General features: G+C 41.3%; 1 protein-coding gene and 1 pseudogene across 1 annotated transcript; both read left to right on the top strand.

Annotated features, from left to right (window-relative positions):
• Positions 1 to 7,805: 7,805 nt before the first annotated feature.
• LOC100445249 (transmembrane protein 92-like) lies at positions 7,806 to 8,952 on the top strand. The gene is made up of 2 exons (XM_054530984.1): positions 7,806 to 7,809; positions 8,474 to 8,952. The coding sequence occupies exons 1-2, from the start codon at positions 7,806 to 7,808 to the stop codon at positions 8,950 to 8,952; spliced, it is 483 nt and encodes a 160-aa protein (XP_054386959.1).
• Positions 8,953 to 10,277: 1,325 nt separating this feature from the next.
• LOC103892344 (YTH domain-containing family protein 2-like) lies at positions 10,278 to 13,852 on the top strand (annotated as a pseudogene).
• Positions 13,853 to 24,887: the final 11,035 nt, after the last annotated feature.

Genomic DNA, 24,887 nt, shown 5'->3' on the forward strand with positions numbered 1-24,887 from the left:
CTTTCCCCCACTTCCCTGACAACCTGCATGACTCAGCAGAGGCATCTATAATCCTCCTAGGTACACAACTCCATTGACCTGGGAACCTTACCCCATCCCCGACAGCAGCCATAGCAAGACCCGCCCAAGGATAGTCTGAGCTCAGACATGCCTAGCCCTGCCCCCACCTGATGGGCCTTCCTTATCTACTCTGGTAGCTGAAGAGAAAGGGCATATAATCTTGGGAGTTCAAGGGCCCCACCCACCACTGGTTCCTCTCCATACTACCATAGTTGATGCTCTCTGGAAAGCATCACCTCCCAGCAGGAGGCCAACCAGCACAAAAATAGAACATTTAAACCACCAAAGCTAAGAACCCTCACAGAGCCCATTGCGCTCCCCTGCCACCTCCACCAGAACAGGTGCTGGTATCCATGGCTGAGAGACCCATAGACAGTTCACATCACAGGGCTCTGTGCAGACAACTCCCAGTACCAGCCCAGAGCTAGGTAGACGTGCTGGGTGGCTAGATCCAGAAGAGAGACAACAATCACTGCAGTTTGGCTCACAGGAAGCCACATCCCTAGGAAAAGGGGAGAGTACTACATCAAGGGAACAAGCCGTGGCTCACAGGAAGCCACATCCATAGGAAAAGGGGAGACTCATGGGACAAAAGAATCTGAACAACAGCCTTCAGCCTTAGACTTTCGCTCTGATAGAGCGTATCCAAATGAGAAGGAACCAGAAAACCAACTCTGGTAATATGACAAAAAAAGGCTTTGTAACACCCCCCAAATAACCACAGTAGCTCACCAGCAGTAGATCCAAACCAAGAAGAGATCCCTGATTTACCTGAAAAAGAATACAGGAGGTTAGTTATTAAGCTAATCAGGAAGGCATCAGAGAAAGGTGAAGCTCAGCACAATGAAATCCAAAAAACAATACAAGAAGTGAAGAGAGAAATATTCAGGGAAATAGATAGCATAAAGAAAAAATAATCAAAACTTCAGGAAACACTGGACACACTTATAGAAATGCAAAATGCTCTGGAAAGTCTCAGCAATAGAATTGAACAAGTAGAAGAAAGAAATTCAGAGCTCGAAGACAAGGTCTAACAAAGACAAAGAAAAAAGAGTAAGAAAATATGAGGCTGGGCACAGTGGCTCACGCCTGTAATGCTAGCACTTTGGGAGGCTGAGGCGGGCGGATCACAAGGTCAGGAGATTGAGACCAGCCTTGCCAACAGGGTGAAACCCCATCTCTACTAAAGATACAAAAATTAGCTGAGTGTGGTGGTGCGTGCCTGTAATCCCAGCTACTCAGGAGGCTGAGGCAGGAGAATCGTTTGAACAAGGGTGTCAGAGGTTGCAGTGAGCCGAGATGGTGCCATTGCACTCCAGCCTGGCGACAGAGCAAGACTCTATCTAAAAAAAAAAAGAAAGAAAGAAAATATGAACAAAGCCTCCAAGAAGTCTGGGATTATGTTAAATTACCAAACCCAAGAATAATTGGTATTTCGAGACTAGCCTGGCCAACATGGTGAAACCCTGTCTCTACTAAAAGTACAAAAAATTAGCTGGGCATGGTGGCACGTGCCTGTAGTCCCAGCTACTCAGGAGGCTAAGGTAGGAGAATCGCTTGAACCCGGGAGGCAGAGGTTGCAGTGAGCTGAGATTGTGCCACTGCACACCAGCCTGGGCAACACAGTGAGACTCTGTCTCAAAAAAGAAAAAAGAAAAAAAAAGGAATAATCAGTGTTCCTGAAGAAGAGAATTCTAAAAGCTTGGAAAACATATTTGGGGGAATAATTGAGGAAAAGTTCCCCAAACTTGCTAGAGACTTAGACATCCAAAAACAAGAAGCACAAAGAACACCTAAGAAATTCATCACAAAAAGATCATCACCTAGGCACACTGTCATCAGGCTGTCATCAGGTTATCTAGAGTTAAGATGAAGGAAAGAATCTTAAGAGCTGTGAGACAGAAGCACCAGGTAACCTATAAACGAAAACCTATCAGATTCACAGCAGATTTCTCAGCAGAAACCCTACAAACTAGAAGGGTTTGGGGCCCTATCTTCAGTCTCCTCAAACAAAACAATTATCAGCTAAGAATTTTGTATCTACCGAAACTAAGCATTGCATATGATAGAAGGATACAGTCTATTTCATACAAACAAATGCTGAGAGAATTCGCCCCTACCAAGCCACCATTACAAGAACTGCTAAAAGGAGCTCTATATCTTAAAACAGGCTGGGGGCAGTGGCTTATGCCTGTAATCCCGGGACTTTGGGAGGCCGAGGGGGGTGGATCACCTGAGGTCAGGAGTTCAAGACTAGACTGGGCAACATGGTGAAACCCCGTCTCTACTAAAAATACAAAAATTAGGTAGGCGTGGTGGTGGGCCCCTGTAATCCCAGCTACTTGGGAGGCTGAGGCAGGAGAATCACCTGAACCTGGGAGGCAGAGGTTGCAGTGAGCCAAGATTGTGCCATTGCACTCCAGTCTGGGAGACAGATTGAAACTCTGTCTCAAAAAAAAAAAAAAAAATCTTAAATCCTGGAAACACATCAAAACAGAACCTCTTTAAAGCATAAATCACACAGGACCTATAAAACAAAAATACAAATTAAAAAGCAAAAACCAAAACCAAAAAACCCAAGGTACACAGGCAACAAATAGCACAATGAATGCAATGGTACCTCACATTTCAATATTAACATTGAATGTAAATGGCCTAAATGCTCCACTTAAAAGATACAGAACTGCAGAATGGATGAGAACTCACCAACCAACTATCTGCTGCCTTTAGTAGACTTACGTAACACATAAGGACTCACATAAACTTAGAGTAAAGGGATGGAAAAAGAGATTTCTTGCAAGTGGACACCCAAAGCAAGCAAAGGTAGCTATTCTTATATCAGATAAAACAAACTTTAAAGCAATAGCAGTTAAAAGAGACAAAAAGGGACATTAAAAAATGGTAAAAGGCCTTGTCCAACAGGAAAATATCACAATCCTAAACATATATGCACCTAACATTGGAGCTCCCAAATTTATAAAACAATTATTAATAGACCTAAGAAATGAGATAGACAGCAACACAATAATAGTGGGGGACTTCAGTACTCCACTGACAGCACTAGACAGGTCATCAAGACAGAAAGTCAACAAAGAAACAATGGATTTAAACTATACCTTGGAACAAATGGACTTAACAGATATATACACAACATTTCATCCGACAATCACAGAATACACGTTCTATTCATCAGCTCATGGAACGCTCCAAGATAGACCATATGATAGGCCACAAAATGAGTCTCAATAAATTTAAGAAATTGAAATTATATCAAGCACTTTCAGACCACAGTGAAATAAAACTGGAAATCATCTCTAAAAGGAACCTTCAAAACCATGCAAATACATGGAAATTAAATAACCTGCTCGTGAATGAGCATTGGGTCAAAAATGAAATCAAGATGGAAATTAAAAAATTCTTCAAACTAAACGACAATAATGATACAACCTATCAAAACCTCTGGGATACAGCAAAGGCAGTGCTAAGAGGAAAGTTCATAGCCCTAAAAGCTTACATCAAAAAGACTGAACGAGCACAACTGACATTCTAAGGTCATACCTCAAGAAACTAGAGAAATAAGAACAAACCAAACCCAACCCCAGCAGAAGAATGGAAATGATCAAGATCAGAGCAGAACTAAATGAAACTGAAACAAAAAAATTACAAAAGCTAAATGAAACAAAAAGCTGGTTATTTGAAAAGATAAATAAAATTGATAGAGCATTAACAAGCTTAACCAAGAAAAGAGGAGAGAAAATCCACCAAATAACCTCATTAAGAAATGAAACAGGAGATATTACAATGGACACCACTAAAATACAAAAGAGCATTCAAAGCTACTATGAACACCTTTATGCACATAAACTAGAAAACCTAGAAGAGATGGATAAATTCCTGGAAAAGTACAACCCTCCTAGCTTAAATCAGGAAGAATTAGATGTCCTGAACAGACCAATAACAAGCAGCAAGATTGAAATGTTAATTTAATAATTACCAACAGAGAAAAAGTACAGGACCAGATGGATTTACAGCAGAATTCTACCAGACATTCAAAGAAGAATTTGTACCAATCCTTTTGACACTATTCCACAAGACAGAGAAAGAAGGAACCTTCCCTAATTCATTCTATGAAGCCAGCATCACCCTAATACCAAAATCAGGAAAGGACAAAACCAAAAAAGAAAACTACAGACTGATAACCTTGATGAACATAGATGTTAAAATCCTTAACAAAATACTAGCTAACCGAATCCAACAGCACACAAAAAAGATAATTCACTATAATCAAGTGAGTTTCATACCAGGGATGCAGGGATGGTTTAACATATGCAAGTCAATAAATGTGATACACCACATAAACATAATTAAAAACAAAAATCACATGATCATCTCAATACATGCAGAAAAAGCATTTGACAAAATCCAGCATCCCTTTATGATTAAAACCCTCAGCAAAATCAGCATACAAGGGGCATACCTTAATGTAATAAAAGCCATCTATGACATACCCACAGCCAACATAATACTGAATGGGGAAAAGTTTAAAGTATTCCCTCTAAGAACGGGAACAAGACAAGGATGCTCAGTCTCACCACTCGCTTCAATATAGTGCTGGAAGTCCTAGCAATCAGATATGGGTGCGAAAAGGTGTCTCAGAAGACTTTCCTCCTTATAATAAAAACTCCATCTACCACATCTCCTAGCCACCCAAATAAACACACATTGGCTCTCCCCAGTCTCCAGCTTGCTGATTTGAGAATATTGGGACTTCTTAGCCTCCATAATTACATGAACCAATTCCTTATAACAAATGTCTTCTCATGCCTACAAAAACAAATTTTTTAAAAATAAGTCTCTTCATATAGATATATATAGATACATATAGACACACACATACATACACACATCCCATTGGTATCTGTTTCTCTGTAGGACCTGACTAATACAGATTAACTTCTTTGTTAGGTATCCCTTTATCAGCTGGGCAGCTTAAGGGAACATTATTGTATCTATCACAAATCTTTATGATTTCAGGTTGTTTCATTTTCCTTGTTTCCATAGGTTTGAATGTTGAATGTTTTTAAACCCCTGACCCATACACTCAATTGAAAATAAGAATGAAAAATTAGTTCACATTAGAACAATAATCAGGTGAGAGTAGGGGCGAGGATGGTGAAACATGCCCCATTGAGAATGGTAAAGAAAGTTTAATGAGCATGGCTGAATTCACACTTTGTTGGGGTATCACCAAGAGGTCTATGTCCTTGTTATGGAACTTTGGGATCTGAGAAGCTCTTCCTCTGTGCCAGAAGCAGAATTGTGTTGTCATTATTCCTGGGCAGACAGGAAGATGAAAATTTCCTCCTGTCTTCTCAATTTTATTTTTATTTATTTAGAGACGGAGTTTTGTTCTTGTTGCCCAGGGTGGAGTGCAATGGCGTGATCTTGGCTCACCGCAACTTCCGCCTCTTGGATTCAAGCGATTCTCCTGCCTCAGCCTCCCAAGTAGCTGGGATTATAGGCATGCACCACCACACCCAGCTCATTTTGTATTTTTAGTAGAGATGGGGTTTCTCCATGTTGGCTATACTGGTCTCGAACTCCGACCTCAGGTGATCCACCCGCCTCCGCCTCCCAAAGTGCTGGGATTACAGGCGTGAGCCACTGTGCCCAGCCTTATTTATTTTTTTGAGACGGAGTCTTGCTCTGCTGCCCCGGATAGAGTGCAGTGGCGCCATTTTGGCTCACTGCAACCTCCGCTTCCTGGGTTCAAGCGATTCTCGTGCCTCAGCCTCCTGAGTAGGTGGGATTACAGGCGCCTGCCATCACACCAGGCTAATTTTTGTATTTTTAGTAGACATGGGGTTTCACCACGTTGAGACCAGGTCAGGCTGGTCTCAAACTCCTGACCTCAAGTGATCTGCCCGCCTCCGCCTCCCAAAGTGTTGGGATTACAGGCGTGAGCCACCGCGCCCAGCGTCTCCCAATTTGCAATTAGGTGGAAGCACGAAATTATTTCTGGCCAATAGAAGTAAACAGAAGAGGCCAGGTGCGGTGGCTCACCCTTGCGATCCCAGCACTTTGGGAGGCTGAGGCAGGGGGATCACTTGAGCCCCAGGAGTTCGACACCAGCCTGGCCAAGGTGGCAAAACCTTGTCTCTACCAAAAATACAAAGATAATTAGCCGGGTGTGGTGGCATGCACCTGTAATCCCAACTACTCAGGAAGCTGAGGCAGGAGAATTGTTTGAAGCCGGGAGGAGAAGGTTGCAGTGAACCAAGATGGCACAACTGCACTGCAGCCTGGTTGACAGAGTGAGACTCCTTATTAAAAAAAAAGAAAAAGTAAACAGGAGTAATATACACCACTTCCAGGTTCCAGGCCTGGTCTTTTTTTTTTTTCATTTGGAGACAAGGTCTCGCTCTATGTCACCCAGACTGGAGAGTAGTGACACAATCTCGGCTCACTACAATCTCCTTCTCCCAGGTTCAAGCGATTCTCATGCCTCAGCCTCCCAACTAGCTGGGATTACAGGCACATGCCACCACGCCCTGCTAATTTCTGTATTTTTAGTAGAGACGGGGTTTCGCCACCTTGGCCAGGCTGGTCTCAAACTCCTGACGTCAAGTGATCCGCCCACCTCGGCCTCCCAAAGTGCTGGGATTACAGGTGTGAGCCACTGGGCCCGGCCAGGCCTAGTTTTTAATTGAGTTCTTTAGTTCTCTTTGCCTGCCATGGTGACCTTGGATAACTCAACTTCCAGATGGTTTAGCTACCAGTTAGCTGCTTAAGGGACAGTTCACATCAGACTGCAGTGTGAACAAGAGACAAACTTTTGTTGTGTTAAGCCATTGAGATTTATGGGTTATTTGCAACCTTAGCCAATGAATTACCTTGATAAATACACATTGTGGGGATAATGCTGTATTAACTCCTGCTTTGTGTAACCTCCTTAAGTATCCATATTTGCCGTTAAAGAAGTTTTATATTCTGTAACTGTTGGTGGATTTCCACCATCAGTTATAGATCATAACTGTATCACATGTTATAGATCATAATACATGTTAGATTATATGTTATAGATCATAACACCATCTCTCAGTGTTGGCCATTTGGTAAACAAAATGTATCATGCAGCATGATTACTTTTGGTAGTTTATCAGATTTGTAGGAAACAATGGTTTCTCTTGTATTCAAAAGTAAAGAAACTCTGGTTCATAAGGTGGCAAACTCAGAAACCTCACTGTTTTCAGAAACCTCACTGTGTGAACAACTGTGGAGTCTTCCAGTGCTTCCGCTGCAGCAAATCAGCATTAGCAATGCGACATAAGTGTAATCTTCACCCTCCACTGCACTACATTCTCCTCACTTCCATGTGAGGGGAGCACTAAGACCACTGCGGTCTGAAACTATACAAGTATCAACTGTTTCCAGCCATCACTGTAGATATATAATTTTTCTGCTTTTTGATATTTAAGAGTATACAGCAGGGAATATTAAGACCATGCTTATTTTGCTTGTGAATAGTGTGATTTTCCAAAATCCCCAAATCATACTACAGGTTATTCTGAGACTTCAAATCCACTCCCATTCCCACTCCTTCCCCTATGTTGGCATACCCTATTTTAGAAGCAGAACTTAAGTTTTAGACGAGGCACTGGCAATTTGGAATATGAAAGAATGTGGCTGGTTTTACCTTGGCTGTTCTTGAATGGCTATTCTTATCTGAGTGAGGCAAACCCAGCATGGGTAGGCACCCTGGAAGTGGACAAAATAAACCTGTGCTTGTGTCAATTTCTATCTCCTCGTGCTGTTTCCTATATGTCTTCCTTGAGAAAAACTGAGGAAATTGACCAGACTTTTGTTTTGTTTTGTTTTGTTTTTGTGACAGAGTCTTGCTCTGTCATCTAGGCTGGAGTGTAGTGGCACAATCTCAGCTCACTGCAGCCTTGACCTCTCAGGCTCAGGTGACCCTCCTGTCTCAGCCTCCTGAGTAGCTGAGACCACAGACACATGACACCATGCCCAGCTTTTTTTTTTTTTTTTTTTTTTTTTTTATGGAGATAGGGTCTCCCTATGTCGCCCAGGCTGAGACTTTACAAAAAAAAAGAAAAATCTCTGGCTGGGTGCGGCGGCTCACGCCTGTATTCCCAGCACTTTGGGAGGCCAAGGCGGGCAGTTCACTTGAGGTTAGGAGTTTGAGACCAGCCTGGCCAACATCGTGAAACCTTGTCTCTACTAAAAATACAAAAATTAACCAGGCATGGTGGCGTGCACTGGTAATCCCAGCCACTCGGGAGGTTGAGGCAGGAGAATGACTTGAACCGGGGAGGCGTGGAGGTTGCAGTGAGCTATGATCATGCCACTGGACTCCGGCCTGGGTGAGACTCCATCTCAAAAAAAAAAAAAAAAGAAAAAATATCTGGGGTCCCCGGCCTCATGCCCGCCTTGCTGCTCAGCCTGCTGGCTGGCTCCCAAAATGTTGCAGCTAAATGTGGTCTCTCCTTCACCTGCCCCAAAGGATTCAAATGCTGTGGCGACAGCTGCTGCCAGGAGAACGAGTTCCTCCCTGGCCCGTTGAGGATCTTCGTCATCATTTTCCTGGTCATCCTGCCCGTCTTGTGCATCTGTGGCCTGGCTAAGCGCTTCTGTCCCAACTGCAGAGACCTGGACCCAGACGCCCTGACGGATTGCCGAGGGCCCCAGGAACTGCCCTCCATCATCCCCCTAGAGAGGGTCAGAGCATCCCTCTCTGCTCCCCCACCCCGCTACAGTGAGGTGATTCTGAAGCCTACCCGGGGCCCGACTCCCACAGAGCCACCTTCTCCCTACAGCTTCAGGCCTGAAAAATATACCGGGGATCAGAGGGCCATTGACAACCCAGCTTTCTGAGTCACCTCCTGCCTAGAATCTTGCCATCAGCAACCTCCTCCCCAGTGCCTCCTGGATCAAGCTAGAGACTGCTGGCACCCCAGGAATGTCCTTGCCCATCCTGCCATGTCTCTGTTCATTCTTGGATTCAACTTATCGCTTTTTCTGCCTCTGTTCCCAACCCAGCTGCCTCTCTTGTCCTGAAGGTTAGGCTGGAGTGACAGTATCTGCCCACCCCCCAACCCAAGAAAGAGGCTGCTGGAAGGAAAATGCCAACCATTGGAGGTGCCCAACAGCAGAATGGGCTACTGTGAGGGGTAGTAAGAGCCCCATTTCTGGAGGTATGCAAATCTTGACTGGACAGCCAGCTCTGAGATTTTATCAGGGCACTTCTATACCTGTGGGAGACTGGACTGGATGAGCTCTGAGCCAGCTTCCAATCCTACCTGAATAGAGAACTCACTGTACCCACCCCCAACACAGGATAAACACACATCCTCACTGAAAAAAAAAATTTCTGATCTATGTGAAATGTTTTGTAAACTATAAAGCCACTAAAAACACTAGCTCTTCCACTTTCAATGAATTGACAGTTAAACCTATATAGAAAGTCACTTCATTCAGTTGCTTAAGTGTACATTTTGCAATTCTTCTTATCCTGAAGAGTATGCTAGAAAGATATATTGCTCAAGTTAGATCCTCTGTGGTTGCTTTAATGCTCATATGAAAAAAAATTAATGACTGATATGAGCATTTGGTTAACACTTTTTAAGACTTGAAATGTTGCTGCCATGTTCTATACTTGTGCTATTCAATATGGTAGCCACTAGCCACATGTGACTATTGAGCCTCTGACTTGTGGCTAGTTTGACTGAAGAATTGAATTTTAAATTTTATTTGATTTAAAATAACTTAAGTTTAAATAACCACGTAGATAACACAAATATAGAACGCTTCTGTAATATAAAAAGTACTATTGGATAGCACTATTCTACAAAAATGCTCATAAATATTAGTTATTATTTAGAACTATGCTGTCTGATATGTAGCCATTGGTTATATGTAGCCATTGAACACCTGAAATGTGGTTATTCTGAATTGAGAAATGCTGTCAGTATAAAATACATTAGATTTCAAAGGCATAGCATGAAAAAATGAAAATATGAAAAAAGTAAAATGTCTTCATAATTTTCATATTGATAATCATAGTGAGTAGAATAATGGCCCACTGAAGATCTCCATGTACACATCTTGAAAACCTGTGAATATATTTCATATATTACATGGCGAAGGGGAATCAAGGCTGTAGATGGAATTAAGGTGGCTAATCAGCTGACCTTATAACAATGAGAATATGCTGGATTATCTGGGTAGGCCCAATACAACCACAAGAGTCCTTAACAGTAGAAAAGAAGATGTGACTACAGAAAAAAGACATAGAGGCTGGGCACCATGGCTCACACCTGTAATCCTTGTACTTTGGGAAGCCGAGGTGGAAGGATCACTTTAGCCCAGATGTTTGAGACCCTGTCTCTCCAAAAAAAATTTTTTTAATTAGCTGAGCGTGGGGCTGGGCGCAGTGGCTCACACCTGTAACCCTAGCATTTTGGGAGGCCAAGGTGGGCAGATTGCAAGGTCAGGAGATCGAGACCATCCTGGCTAACACGGTGAAACCCCATCTCTACTAAAAATACAAAAAATTAGCCTGGCATAGTGGCGGTGTCTGTAGTCCCAGCTCCTCAGGAGGCTGAGGCAGCAGAATGGTGTGAACCCGGGAGGCAGAGCTTGCAGTAAGCCAAGATCGTGCCACTGCACTGCAGCCTGGGTGACAGAGCGAGACTCCGTCACAAAAAAAAAAAAAAAAAAAATTAGCTGAGTATGGTGGTGCCCACCTGTAGCCCCAGCTTCTCAGCAGACTGAAGTGAGAGTATCACTTGAGCCCAGAAGGTTGAGGCTGCAGTGAGCCGTGATTGTGTCACTGCACTCCAGCCTGTGTGATAGAGACAGACCCTGACTCAAAAAAAGAAAAAAGACACAGAGATGCAACATTATTGGCTTTGAAGATAGAAGAAGGGGGCCTCTAAGAAGCTGAAAAATATAAGGAAATGTATTCTCCCCTAGAACTTTAGAATAGAATGCAGTCCTCCTGACACTTTGGTTTTTGCCCAGTAAGACCTATATTGGACTTCTGACCTATATAAATATGAATGAACAAATGAACGGGCCACGTGTGGTGGCTCATGCCTGTAATCCCAGCACTTTGGGAGGCCCAGGCAGGTGGATCACTTGGATCATTTCAGACCAAAGAGTTTAAGACTAGCCTGGGCAACATGGTGAGATCTTGTCTCTACCAAAAAAAAAAAAAAAAAGAATACATTAGCCAGGCATGGTGGCGCATGCCTATACTTGGGAGGCTCGAGATGGGAGGATCACTTGAGCCTGGGAGATTGAGGCTGCAGTGAGCCATGCTCATGCCATTGCACTCCAGCCTGGGCAACAGTGTGAGACCCTGTCTCCAAAATAACAAACTAAAACAAAAAAGCTCAAATGAGTAAACAAATAAATAAGTTTGTTTTAAGCTACTGTTAGTAGTAATTTGTTACAGCAGCAAATAGACAATGAATACAATAATATTAAATAATATCTCGTATATAGTGACTTAAGTAAAATATAATGTTGAAATTGATTTCATCTGTTTCTTTTTACTTTAAAAAATATGGGTACTAACTCATATGTTCATCACAGCACTGTTCACAATAGGAAAGACATGGAATCAACCTAGGTATCCATCAAAGGTGAAGTGGATAAAGAAAATGTGGTACATATACACCATGGAATACTACACAGCCATAAAAAAAGAGTGAAATCGCACCTAGCTCCTTAGGTGGAGCCATGATTGATGGACAGTCAGCTTTTGCCAATGAGACCCTCAGTAAGGCTCCTGGCATGAATACTATAGACCAAGGGATGGCAGCACTGAAGTTGGATAGCACAGAAGTTGCAAGCAATGTTCCAAAAGTTGTAGGTTCTGCTGTTGGTAGCGGGTCCATTACTAGTAACATCGTGGCTTCCAATAGTTTGCCTCCAGCCACCATTGCTCCTCCAAAACCAGCATCTTGGGCTGATATTGCTAGCAAGCCTGCAAAACAGCAACCTAAACTGAAGACCAAGAATGGCATTGCAGGGTCAAGTCTTCCGCCACCCCCGATAAAGCATAACATGGATATTGGAACTTGGGATAACAAGGGTCCCGTTGCAAAAGCCCCCTTACAGGCTTTGGTTCAGAATATAGGTCAGCCAACCCAGGGGTCTCCTCAGCCTGTAGGTCAGCAGGCTAACAGTAGTCCACCAGTGGCTCAGGCATCGGTAGGGCAACAGACACAACCATTGCCTCCACCTCCACCACAGCCTGCCCAGCTTTCAGTCCAGCAACAGGCAGCTCAGCCAACACGCTGGGTAGCACCTCGGAACCGTGGCAGTGGGTTCGGTCATAATGGGGTGGATGGTAATGGAGTAGGACAGTCTCAGGCTGGTTCTGGATCTACTCCTTCAGAACCCCACCCAGTGTTGGAGAAGCTTCGGTCCATTAATAACTATAACCCCAAAGATTTTGACTGGAATTTGAAACATGGCCGGGTTTTCATCATTAAGAGCTACTCTGAGGATGATATTCACCATTCCATTAAGTATAATATTTGGTGCAGCACAGAGCACGATAACAAGAGACTGGATGCTGCTTCCATGCTCTATCGTTCCATGAACGGGAGAGGCCCCGTTTACTTACTTTTCAGTGTCAATGGCAGTGGACACTTCTGTGGCGTTGCAGAAATGAAATCTGCTGTGGACTACAACACGTGCAGGTGTGTGGTCCCAGGACAAATGGAAGGGTCGTTTTGATGTCAGGTGGATTTTTGTGAAGGACGTTCCCAATAGCCAACTGCGACACATTCGCCTAGAGAACAACGAGAATAAACTCGTGACCAACTCTAGGGACACTCAGTAAGTGCCTCTGGAAAAGGCTAAGCAGGTTTTGAAAATTATAGCCAGCTACAAGCACACCACTTCCATTTTTGATGACTTCTCACACTATGGGAAACGCCAAGAGGAAGAAGAAAGTGTTAAAAAGGAACGTCAAGGTTGTGGGAAATAAAAGGCAGTTCTAACAGACCACAGCAACAGTTGCATCTGCATATCCTAAGAGGAAAAAATGACCTTCAAGAGAATTAGGACTTTTTTCTTAATTCCACTGACTTCAGAGACGATTGCAGACTTGCAGTTTAAGTATTGGAATTTCACAAAAGACATAGGACTTAACTGGAAAATGAAAAAAAAAAAAAAAAAAAGAAAGAAAAAGAAAAAAACTAAACCAAAAATCCCTCTAGGTAGTTTAGGTGAAAAATATCCCTTTTATTTTGGCTTTGGTTGTGATTTCAGAGCATAATGCTTTGTTTTTTGTCTTTTTACTATGTTTTTCGGATTTTTAAGTCCGTAGGTGCATACAGTTTTCTCTAATTTTTAAACCCTTTCCTCCTCCCATTTTGACATTTGCACTTGGAGAACACTTGAGTTGTGAAGGTTTTGGGCATCCACCCCAGAAAGTGGGAATTTGATTTTATCCTTCTGAACTGGAAGAACATTTTTATGAAGAATTTTTGTCTAGGAGAATATAACAGTGTTACCCAAGCTTGTGTCTTTAAGGGTGGTTAATTTTCTCTGACCTTTTGTTACTCAAAGTAAAGTACTAGGAGTCTTAAGAAATGTTCTGTTCTTGTACATTATACTGATTAAGTCAGGATTAATTTGATTTCAAAGCTAAGAACAGTGGTAAAAACTCGTTTACAGAAATGCATTTTGGAAGAGAAAAATACTGTAAAACGTGTAGTGAATGTTTCTTCAGTTTCTTGTTCAGCCAATGAGGAAAGGGCATTGCCTTTCTTTTTACCATTAATCACTTCTCAATAAACGCCAGTTCCTGTTGAGCATCAAACAAACAAACAAAAAAAAGTGTGAAATCATGTTCTTTGTGGCAACATAGATGCAGCTGGAGGCCATTATCCTAAATGAATTAACACAGGAACAAAAAATCAAATACCGCATGTTCTCATATATAAGTAGGAGCCACTACTTATGGGTACACATGAACATAAAGGTGGCAACAATAGACACTGGGGACTACTAGAGGGAGGAAAGAAGGAAGTGGGTGTATTAGCCCGTTCTCACGCTGCTGATAAAGACACACCCGAGAATGAGTAATTTATAAAGGAAAAAGGTTTAATTAACTCACAGTTCAGCACAGCTGGGAAGGCCTCAGGAAACTTACAATCATGGCAGAAGGGGAAGCAAACACATTCTTTTCACATGGCAGTAACAAGGGGAAGTGCCAAGCAAAAGAGTTTAAGCCCCTTGTAAAACCATCAGATCTCATGAGCACTCACTCACTGTCTTGAGGACAGCATGAGGGTAACTGCCCCCATGATTAAATTACCTCCTACTTGGTACCTCCCATGACACGTGGGAATTATGGGAACTACAGTTCAAGATGAAATTTGGGTGGGACACAGCCCAACCATATCAGGGGACAAGGGCTGAAAAACTACCTGTTGGGTACTATGCTCACTACCTGGTTGATGAGATCATTCCTACCCCAAACCTCAGCATCACACAATATACTCATGTAAGAAACCTGCACATGTACCCCCAAATCTAAAATAAAAGTTGAAGTTATTTTTTAAAATAGCAGAGAAAAATTCCCCAGTGGTATGTTCCTAAGTTGTACAGCCAAAACTTATTATTAAAAAAATTACATGAAAAAACCTGTATGCAAATATTTGTAGGGACTTTATCCATAATCACCGAAAACTGAAAATAACTCAAAAGTCCATCAACTAGAGAATGGATGAACAACCTGTTGTATATCCATACAAATGGACTACAGTTCAACAATAAAAAGGAACGAACACACACAAAGTAAAATGTGGCTACCAGAAAGTTACATATGTGGCTCACTCTGTCTCTCTCTTTTTTTGTTGTTTTTGTTTTTTCTTTAGAGACGGGGTCTTGCTGTGTCACCCAGGATGGAGTGCAATGGCGCAATCGTAGCTCACTGCAGCCTCGATCTCCTAAGCTCAGGCCATCCTCCCACCTCAGCCTCTCATCACTGTCTATTTCTATTGGACAATGCTGATTTAGAAGTTTTTGGCTTGATCTTTTTGTGTTGGAGCAAAAGCAAAATCACTTTTTGAGAAGATTCTTGGGCTGTCTCCAAGTGCTCCTTTGGCTTACTTTCAAGGTGGAGTTGGGAAGTGACTTTCTATTTAGTCACTTGACCTCTTGAACTCCTTACCTTTCATAAGATGATATCAGTCTTACCTCTACTCTGCTGAGAGTTAAAAGTATATGATTCAGCACTTAACAGGCCATATAGAAAGTTACAGTCTACATATTGCCAGTGAACATGACCTCAGACTCACAGTTGTTTGTTCAGTGCTTATCAATGTGAACAAAATCACAGTTTAATGTTCATTTAAAGAAGTCATGGCCAGGCACAGCAGCTCATGCCTGTAATCCCAGCACTTTGGGAGGCCTAGGTGGGTGGATCAGTTGAGGTCAGGAGTTAAGACCAGCCTGCCCAACATGGTGAAATAAAAAAAATGCAAAAAATAAAAAATAAAATAAATAAATAAATAAATCCCAGCTACTCGGGAGGCTGAGGCAGAAGAATTGCTTGAACCTGGGAGGCAGAGGTTGCAGTGAGCTGAGATCGCGCCACTGCACTCCAGCCTGGGCACACCATGAAACTCTGTCTCAAAAACAAACAAACAAAAAAAACAAAAACAAAGTCATGATAACTGCTGAAATTACAGAGGCAAAGATAAGCATTTCATGCCTTTGGCAGGCCTATGGTAGATATTTGGATAAAGCCATACTATAATATAATAATGGTATATATATATATATAATATAATATATATTATATTATATTATATATAATTATAATTATATATAATATATAATATATTATATTATATTATATAAATTATAATTATATATAATATATAATATATATTATATATTATATAAATTATAATTATATAATATATAATATATATTATATTATATTAATATTATATGTTATATTATATAATATATTAATTATATTAATTATATATACCATTATTATGTAATATATAATATATTAATTATATATAATATATAATATATTAATTATATAATATTATATTATATATAATATATTAATTATATACAATATATAATATAATATAATATATATTATATAATATTATATATTACATATTCTATAATAATGGTATATATAATAATATAATAATGGTTGATATTTGCATAAAGCCATACTATAGAGATTTTGTGGCAGAAGCATTTCCTCCTGGGCACACATATTTTTTAGCCTTTCTTACAGTTCGATTATAGCCATGTGATTGGGTTCTGTCTAGTGGGAGTTAGCAGAGGGAATGTACTTTCAGACCTGACCATAAAATTCCATGCATGATTGTCTACACATCCTGTTTTGCTTCTGTGGTGACCTCAGAGGCCACATGTTGAAGATGGCAAAGTCACAAAATGGAAGCACTCCAGATCCCTGAGTTACCAAAGGAAAGAAAGTCAACAAGGAAAGTTGCATGACTGACTTTGTGAGTGAGAAGTAAGCCATTGTTGTTTTAAGTCACAGAGATTTTGTTGTTTGTTATCACAGCATATCTTAGCTTACCCTAACTAACATATTTCTATTTAAAAATGACTTTTAGTGTGGTGTGGTAGCTCACGCCTGTAATCCCAGCACTTTGGGAGGCCGCGGTGGGTGGATCACTTGAGGTCAGGAGTTTGAGACCAGCCTGGCCAACATAGTGAAACCCCGTCTCTACTAAAAATACAAAAATTAGGCAGGTGTGGTGGTGCATGCCTGTAATCCCAGCTACTCAGGAGGCCAAGGCAGGAGAACTGCATGAACCCAGGAGGTACAGATTGCAGTAAGCTGAGATTGCACCACTGCACTCTAGCCTGGATGACAGAGCAAGACCTCATCTCAAAAAAAAAAAAAAAAGACTTTTAGGGCTGGGCGCCTAAAATTACATGCCTGTAATCCCAGCACTTTGGGAGACTGAGGCGGGTGGATTGCTTGAGCCCAGGAGTTCGAGACCAGCCCGGGCAACATGACAAAACCCTGTCTCTACTAAAAATACATAAAATTAGTGGGCTGTGGTGGTGCACGCCTGTAATCCCAGCTACTTGGGAAGCTGAGGCACGATAATTGCTTGAACCCAGGAGGTGGAGGTTGCAGTGGGCAGAGATCACGCCACTGCACTCCAGCCTGGGCTACAAAGCAAGACTCGGTCTCAAATAAATAAGTAAGACTTTTAGGCCGCACCTGTAATTCCAGCACTTTGGGAGGCTGAGGTAGGTGGATCTTTTGAATCCAGGAGTTTGAAGCCAGCCTGGGTAACATGGTGAAACCCTTTCTCTATCATAAAAATACAAAAATTAGATAGGCGTGGTGGCACGTGCCTGTAGTCCCAACTACTCAGGAGGCTGAAGTGAGAGGCTCACTTGGGCCCAGAAGGTGGAGGCTGCAATGAGCCAAGATTGCAAAACTGTACTACAGCCTGGGCAACAAAGCCAGACTCGGTCTCAAAATAATAATAATAATAAAAGTGCAAGTAAATAAATAAATAAATAAATTACTTTTTAGGAATTGTTTATTTCTGGAACTCATAGGTAAATTTATCTCCAATTACTATTTTTTTTTTGAGATAGTGTCTCACTCTGTTGCCGAGGCATGGAATGCAGTAGCACAATCATGGCTCACCACAGCCTTGACCTCCCAGGCTCAAGTGATCCTCCCACCTCAGCCTCCAAGTATCTGCAACTACAGGCATGTGCCACCACACATGGCTAATTTTTTATTTTTTATAGGGATGGGGTCTTGCTATGTTGCCCAGGCTGGTCTCAAACTCCTGGGCTCAAGTGATCTGGCCTGCCTCGGCCTCCCAAAATGCTGGTATTACAGGCCTCAGCCACTGTCCAATTACTCATAATTGTTATAATTTGCAAAGTACATATGCCCATCATCCAACATGTAAACAGTTCTTGAAATATATCTAATGCAAAAATATGGAAAGAGTTCTTGTGTCCTTGGGAGCTGGTGTGATGCCTCCTAAATTTGTATGAGAGAGGATCAATCAATTTTGTTATAGTTCTGTGAAGTAGTAGTTTAGTACTCTACCTCAAACGGAATACTTACAAATTCCAAACAAACAAAAACAAACAAAAAGACGGCTCTTTTCCTGTTTCTATTTGTAATTTCAGGGTCTTAGCATTTTCCCAAATAGAAAGTGCTTCTTCAACTGAATTTTGATTATCTCTAACTATGCTCCCAGATTCTTCTGGGTAGCCACATTGTTAAATCACAGCATTTCTGGATATTTTGGAAGCTTGAAGAATAAAGGCAAATCTTCTGTGTTCTTTTTGCTTTGTTTATTGTTTTCATTGTTTCACATATTTATTCTTTAACCAATAAGAATTTTAATTTTAAATCAAAGCTGACTCTATTACTGCAGCTTTCCATAGTCTATATAGTATTTCCACTATGACAAGTTGATGAGTCTATTCTTTAAAAATTATTTTGGAAATACATGAATACTACTACATATTCTGTGGTGAAAAAAAAACCACACCCAAATAAAACTCATCTTTATATTTTCATCACCTGACTATAGTGATATCAAATAACATTTGATCCGGAATCCTAGGTTCATATCAATGCTACCAGTGCTTCACAAAGCCAAACTTACGCTTTTTTGAAGGGGAAGGTGGGAATAAAGGCTGTGAAGAATGATAATCAAACAGAAGTCATCTCTACAGCAATGAATTACTTGCCCGAGACTTTAGAGGGATATCTTCATACTTTGTCTTGTTGAGCTGAGTCACGGAATCATGCACTTCACAGCTATATACTAGTGGCAATATCATGGTCTTCAGTTGTGATGTTTTTGTTTTTTATTTTTGAGACAGTCTTGCTGTGTCGCCCAGGCTGGAGTGCAGTGGCGCCATCTCAACTCACTGAACCTCCGCCTTCCCGGTTAAAGCAATTTTCGTGCTTCAGCCTTCCGTGTAGCTGGGACTGCAGGCATGCACCACCATGTCCAGCTAATTTTTTCTATTTTTAGTAGAGATGGGGTTTCACCATGTTGGCCAGGCTAGTCTGGAACTCCTGACCTCAGGTGATCTGCCCTCTTCGGTCTCCCAAAGTGCTGGGATTACAGGACAGTTGTGCTGTTTCTAATAATGCACATGCTTAAAAACATAAAAGGACTAGTCACAAGGGCTTTTAATCCTGAAAGGTACAAAATTTCTACCCTGTGGGCTTTGGGAATGAGATCTTGAGAAAAAAGTATTGGAAGTTATAATAGAATCAAGCCTAGGCATAATATGTGATGGTTATAACATGAATTTTGACTTCTCTGATTATTTGTAGGAAATTTTAAATCCTAGCCAATTTCCCTTGCTCCCAGGAATACCTTCGAGCTGGTCCTTCTTGTCATCAGTTTGCGTTTGTACAGAGAAATAAAAATTCATTTTAATATAAGTTTAAGAAAAATGTTACTGGAAAAGTAATGACAGTTATTTCTCAGGATTTCATCGTATGTTCCGAATCCAAATATAAATTAATCAATTATTTTTATTGTTAATGAGGTTAACTGAGAGTTAATATTGATGCTTTTCCAGTCATAGAAGACTGCTAAATGCAGAGGGAAAACTTGTGTAGAAGAAAAAAATTATTAGGAATAGTAAAGTTAATATAACAGTGGAGACCCTCTGGAGTCTCCTTCAGAGATATTAGAGTGAATATCAGTTTTGAAGTGAACAAGAACGTAATTAACAAGCTTTTAAATTTATATGTAGGAAGGGAATTTGTCATTCTTAAACCAACTACAATAATCACAATGTTCAGATAATTCCAGAAACTCCTGACATAGCGTGGCTTCTTGCAAAGAGGAATTTCCAATCTCTCTTTCACCACATTGTAGGAGATGAAGAAACAAAGCATAATCCCACAGGACCCGGGAAGAAATTATAACTTGTGATGTACAGTCAACGGCTCAGATTGACTGGCCAGGATGACAACATGGCATGGATCTCAACTAGCAATCTTGCCCCATGGAAGGTTTGTAAGGCGGTAAAAGTTGCCTTGGATCCTGATGATTTCATATAAAGTAAAATATTACTTGGTGGAGCAAACATATACTTAAGAAGGTTGTTTTGTGATATCTCGTAATGAAAAATGTAGGCTCATACACATAAATGGTAAATAGTGTTTGAAAATATTTTGAGTCTTGAGGAAACGTAAAATAAACTCTTAGGTAATAGTAATAAAAAATGCTTGAGAAATTTGTTATGTGATTGCCTTTTATGCAGCTATTGTGAGATGAAGTTGTGGTTACTCCTGAGTGTAAAAGGATGGGTGTATTTAGTAGTATAACCATAGGGGGTTTAGTGGAGTACGTTTTTATTGGTGGCCAAAGCATTGGAAAGCACCTTCTCAAATGATTTTTTGTTATCATCAGTAGTATCTTTTTTTGTTGTTGTTGTTGTTGTTTTTGAGATGGAATCTCACTTTGTTGCCCAGGCTGCAGTGCAGTGGCGTGATCTCAGCTCGCTGCAAGCTCTGCCTCCAGGGTTCATGCCATTCTCCTTCCTCAGCCTCCCAAGTAGCTGGGACTACAGGCGCCCACCACCATGCCCGGCAAATTTTTTGTATTTTTAGTAGAGATGGGGTTTCACCATGTTAGCCAGGATAGTCTCGATCTCCTGACCTCGTGATTCGCCTGCCTTGGCCTCCCAACGTGCTGGGATTACAGGCGTGAGCCACTGCGCCTCGGCCCATCAGTAGTATCTTGTTAATCAGTAAGAGTTTGACGAATTAAAATGATATCATACAGTCGAGACAAAAACGAATTAAAACTGAGAAATATTGTGTGCTGTTGCAACATAAGAAAGGAGATGATAAAGCCTATTACCTCATTTAAAAATGATGTCACGCTTATATTTGAGGTTAGTCAGAGGGTACATTTTGTTGTTGCTTTTAAAACTAGGTAGGCTTGTGTCTAGTGGGTCATTGAGTGTTATCCTCTAGACATAGGTTTATGGAAGATATTAATAACCATGAGTGTTTGAATAAGAGCACCACCTGCTGAATCCTCTCCATCTCCCTTCTCCTCTGCTCCGTGAAGCCACCTGGGGAGGTGAATCCAGTATTCACAGTCCAGAGCCCCACTGTACCCTCCCATCTCATTCTTCCCTCACCGGAGGCTGCAGAGACTGAGGCTTCTGTTGTTCCTCCGTTCTTCACCTTCCTCTTCTCTCTTCTCTTCTCTTCCTCACGCTCTTCTCTTCCCTACCCACTGCCCCTCTCTGCCATGACTTTATTAGGAGAAGCCTAGTTGGAGGACAGTTACGTAAAAGCAGACAGACAATGTATTAGGACCAGAATGAGTCATGGAAATTATTTTCATGAGAAATAACATTTTAAAAAGCAGTTACTTTCTTTTTAAATGTATTTTTATCACATTTGAGGCTTCTAATAATTTGTTTTTATTTTGCATTTTTTTGAACCCTCAATGTCAGATTCATGTGATTGATCTGATTCTTCACTAACGGCAAAAAGCCACCAAGATACATCTATTTAAGCTTTCTCGCTTTTGAACTGGTGGAAAGGCTCAAAGGTAACCTTTATTGGAGCATTATCTTGCAGAGATGAAGAAACAAATATATGTTTATTTTGCTTTCAATGATCTTCTATATTGTTTCTATTCTGCTAAAGGATTAATAAGCCTTATGAAGAGAATCAGCAAAGTAAGAATTCTCCACATAATTCAGATACGTTTTCAACTTAAATGTTAACTTTAAAATGACTTCGGGCTGGCCACGGTGGCTCACGCCTGTAATCCCAGCACTTTGGGAGGCCGAGGCAGGTGGATCACTTGAGGTCAGGAGTTCAAGACCAGCCTGGCCAACATGGTGAAACTCCATCTCTACTAAAATAAAAATTATCTGGACATGGTGGCATCTGCCTGTAGTCTCAGCTACTCAGGAGGCTGAGGCAGGAGAATTGCTTGAACCCGAGAGGAGGAGGTTGCAGTGAGCTGAGATTGTGCCACTGTACTCCAGCCTGGGCTACAGAGTGAGACTCCACCTCCAAAAAATAACAATAATAATAATGACTTTGAACTGTTCTGTATGGTATAGTGGTAGTGGGTGCATGACTATGCATTTGTCAAAACCCATAGAACTGTATACTTATACTTACACCACAAAGAGTTAATTTTACCATATGCAAATATAAGAAAATCAACTAGAATGGCAGGAGGACCCCAAGATGGAATGTACTTTGAAGCTACAAGAGGCTAAGTAGTTTGCCAAGACTTAGCATGAGTTCACTGGCAGAGGGGTTGTTTATTTCTATGTCCCAGGGAAGTCAAGAAGGGGGAGAGAGAACAAAAAAAAAAAAAGAAGAAGAAGGAAAATAATAGTATCAGATCAAGATTTTCTTTTAGGGTTTTTTTTTGAGAGAGTTTCACTCTGTCACTGTGGCTGGAGTGCAGTGGTGCAAGTAGGGCTCACTGCAACCTCCGCCTCCCAGACTCAAGCGATCCTCCCACCTCAGACTCCTGAGTAGCTGGGACTACAGGTAGGTGCCATCATGCCTGGCTAATTTTTATTTTTTTATGTTTTTTTTTTTGTAGAGACAGGGTATTGCTATGTTGCTTAGGCTGGTTTTGAACTCCGGGCTCAAGCATTCCTCCTGCCTCCCAACGTGCTGGGATTAGAGGCATTAGCACGCCCGGCTTTCAAGGTATTTTTATTTTGTACATCTTTGAAAGAAATGGATAAAATAAATAATCATAAAGAACTTATCTATTCATTTTCATGTGGAAATTTTATGCAATACATGCTTTTAAAAATATAATTATTGGCCGGGTGCGGTGGATCACACCTGTAATCTCAGCACTTTGGGAGGCCGAGGTGGGAGGATCACGAGGTCACAAGTTCGAGACCAGCCTGGCCAAGATGGTGAAAGCCCATCTCTACTAAAAAAAAAAAATACAAAAAAATTAGCTGGGCACATTCATGGGCGCCTGTAATCCCAGCTACTCGGGAGGCCGAGGCAGGAGAATCGCTTGAACCTGGGAGGCGGGGGTTGCAGTGAGCTGAGATCTCGCCACTGCACTCTAGTCTGGGCGACACAGCAAGACTCTGTCTCAAAAAAAAAAAAAAAGATATATATATATATATATAAAATTATTTGGGGGAAGCGTAAATATTAAATTACTGACTTTTTCTGTGAGTAAATTAATTTTTTTAGAAACTTTGGAGCACGAGGTATCTAGTACTGTGGACACCAAAAAGGCAAGAGGGAGGAAAGGGTACATAAATGAGAAAGGGATGGCTACAGGGAGTGAAGGAGGATGATTTGGGAGAGAATGGTGTAAGAGTATCTTAAATTGGCCCATCTGAGTTCTTTTTTTTTTTTTTTTTGAGACGGAGTTTCGCTTTTGTCATCCATGCTGGAGTGTAATGGCATGATCCTGGCTCACTGCAACCTCCACCTCCCAAGTTTAAGCGATTCTCCTGCCTCAGCCTCCTAAGTAGCTGGGATTACAGGCACGCACCACCATGCCCGACTAATTTTTGTATTTTTAGTAGAGACGGGGTTTCGCCATGTTGGCTAAGCTGGTATCCAACTCCTGAGCTCAGGTGATCCGCCCGCCTCGGCCTCTCAAACTGTTGGGATCACAGGCATGAGCCACCGCACCCAGCCCATCTGAGTTCTTTATAGACATCTAGGCTATTGATGATTGGGAATTAGTAGGAATATTAAATATTTCTAGGCTGTTGCTCATTAACCTATTCATATACAGGAACCTGTCCAACATCCTTGAAGTACTTGGAAATCCAAAGACTTTTCTTAGATTTGCATGCTGGATATTTGGGCTTTTACTGCTACTGCTAATATCAATCCAGTGATGAAGATGAATATAGCAAAAGCTAGATCTGATTGAAAAAAATTAATCAAAAGATATAATTGAATTTTTTTTTGAAATGAGAGAGAGAGAGCAGTTGAGCTACACAACTCAGTACAGAATTTCATTTAGTCATGAGGTATGACTTCTTGAAAAGGAATCACTTTATTTATTCATTCATGCATGTATTCATTCATTCAGTAAAAAATTATTGAGTGATATATTTATTAAGTAATTTTTTTTTTTTGAGACAGAGTTTTGCTCTTATTGCCCAGGCTAGAGTGCAGTGGCACAATCTCAGCTCACTGCAACCTCCGCCTTCCAGTTTCAAGCAATTCTCCTGCCTCAGCCTCCCAAGTTGCTGGAATTACAGGCGTCCGCCACCACACCCAGCTAATTTTTTTGTATTTTCAGTGGAGATGGGGTTTCACCATGTTGGTCAGGCTGGTCTTGAACTGCTGACGTCGTGATCCACCTGGCTTGGCCTCCCAAAGTGCTGGGATTACAGGTGTGAGCCACCATGCCCCACCCTATTTATTAAGTAATTTAACCTAAGAACCTAAGACACCTAAAGAATAAGTAGGAGTTACCAAAGCAAAGAAAAAAGAAAGTTATATGATAAAAACACAAATCATATTTCTTCCTTAAAACTTCCTATGGCTTCCCATTGTACTTAGAATAAAACTCACACTCCACACTTCCACAGCAAAAAGTCCCTGCATGATTGGGTTCTTCCTGTCTGTGCGTCTTGCTTCATCTCCTATTACTCTTCACTTGCCTTGATGTTTCTTGAATATATAGGCCAAGTTCATTTCTACCTTAAGACAGAGTCGCCCATGCTGGAGTGCAAGTGGAGCAATCTCAGCTCACTGCAACCTCTGCCTCCCAGATTCAAGTGAT

This window comes from Pongo abelii, chromosome 15, assembly GCF_028885655.2.
Source record: "Pongo abelii isolate AG06213 chromosome 15, NHGRI_mPonAbe1-v2.0_pri, whole genome shotgun sequence".
Lineage (NCBI taxonomy): Eukaryota > Metazoa > Chordata > Mammalia > Primates > Hominidae > Pongo > Pongo abelii.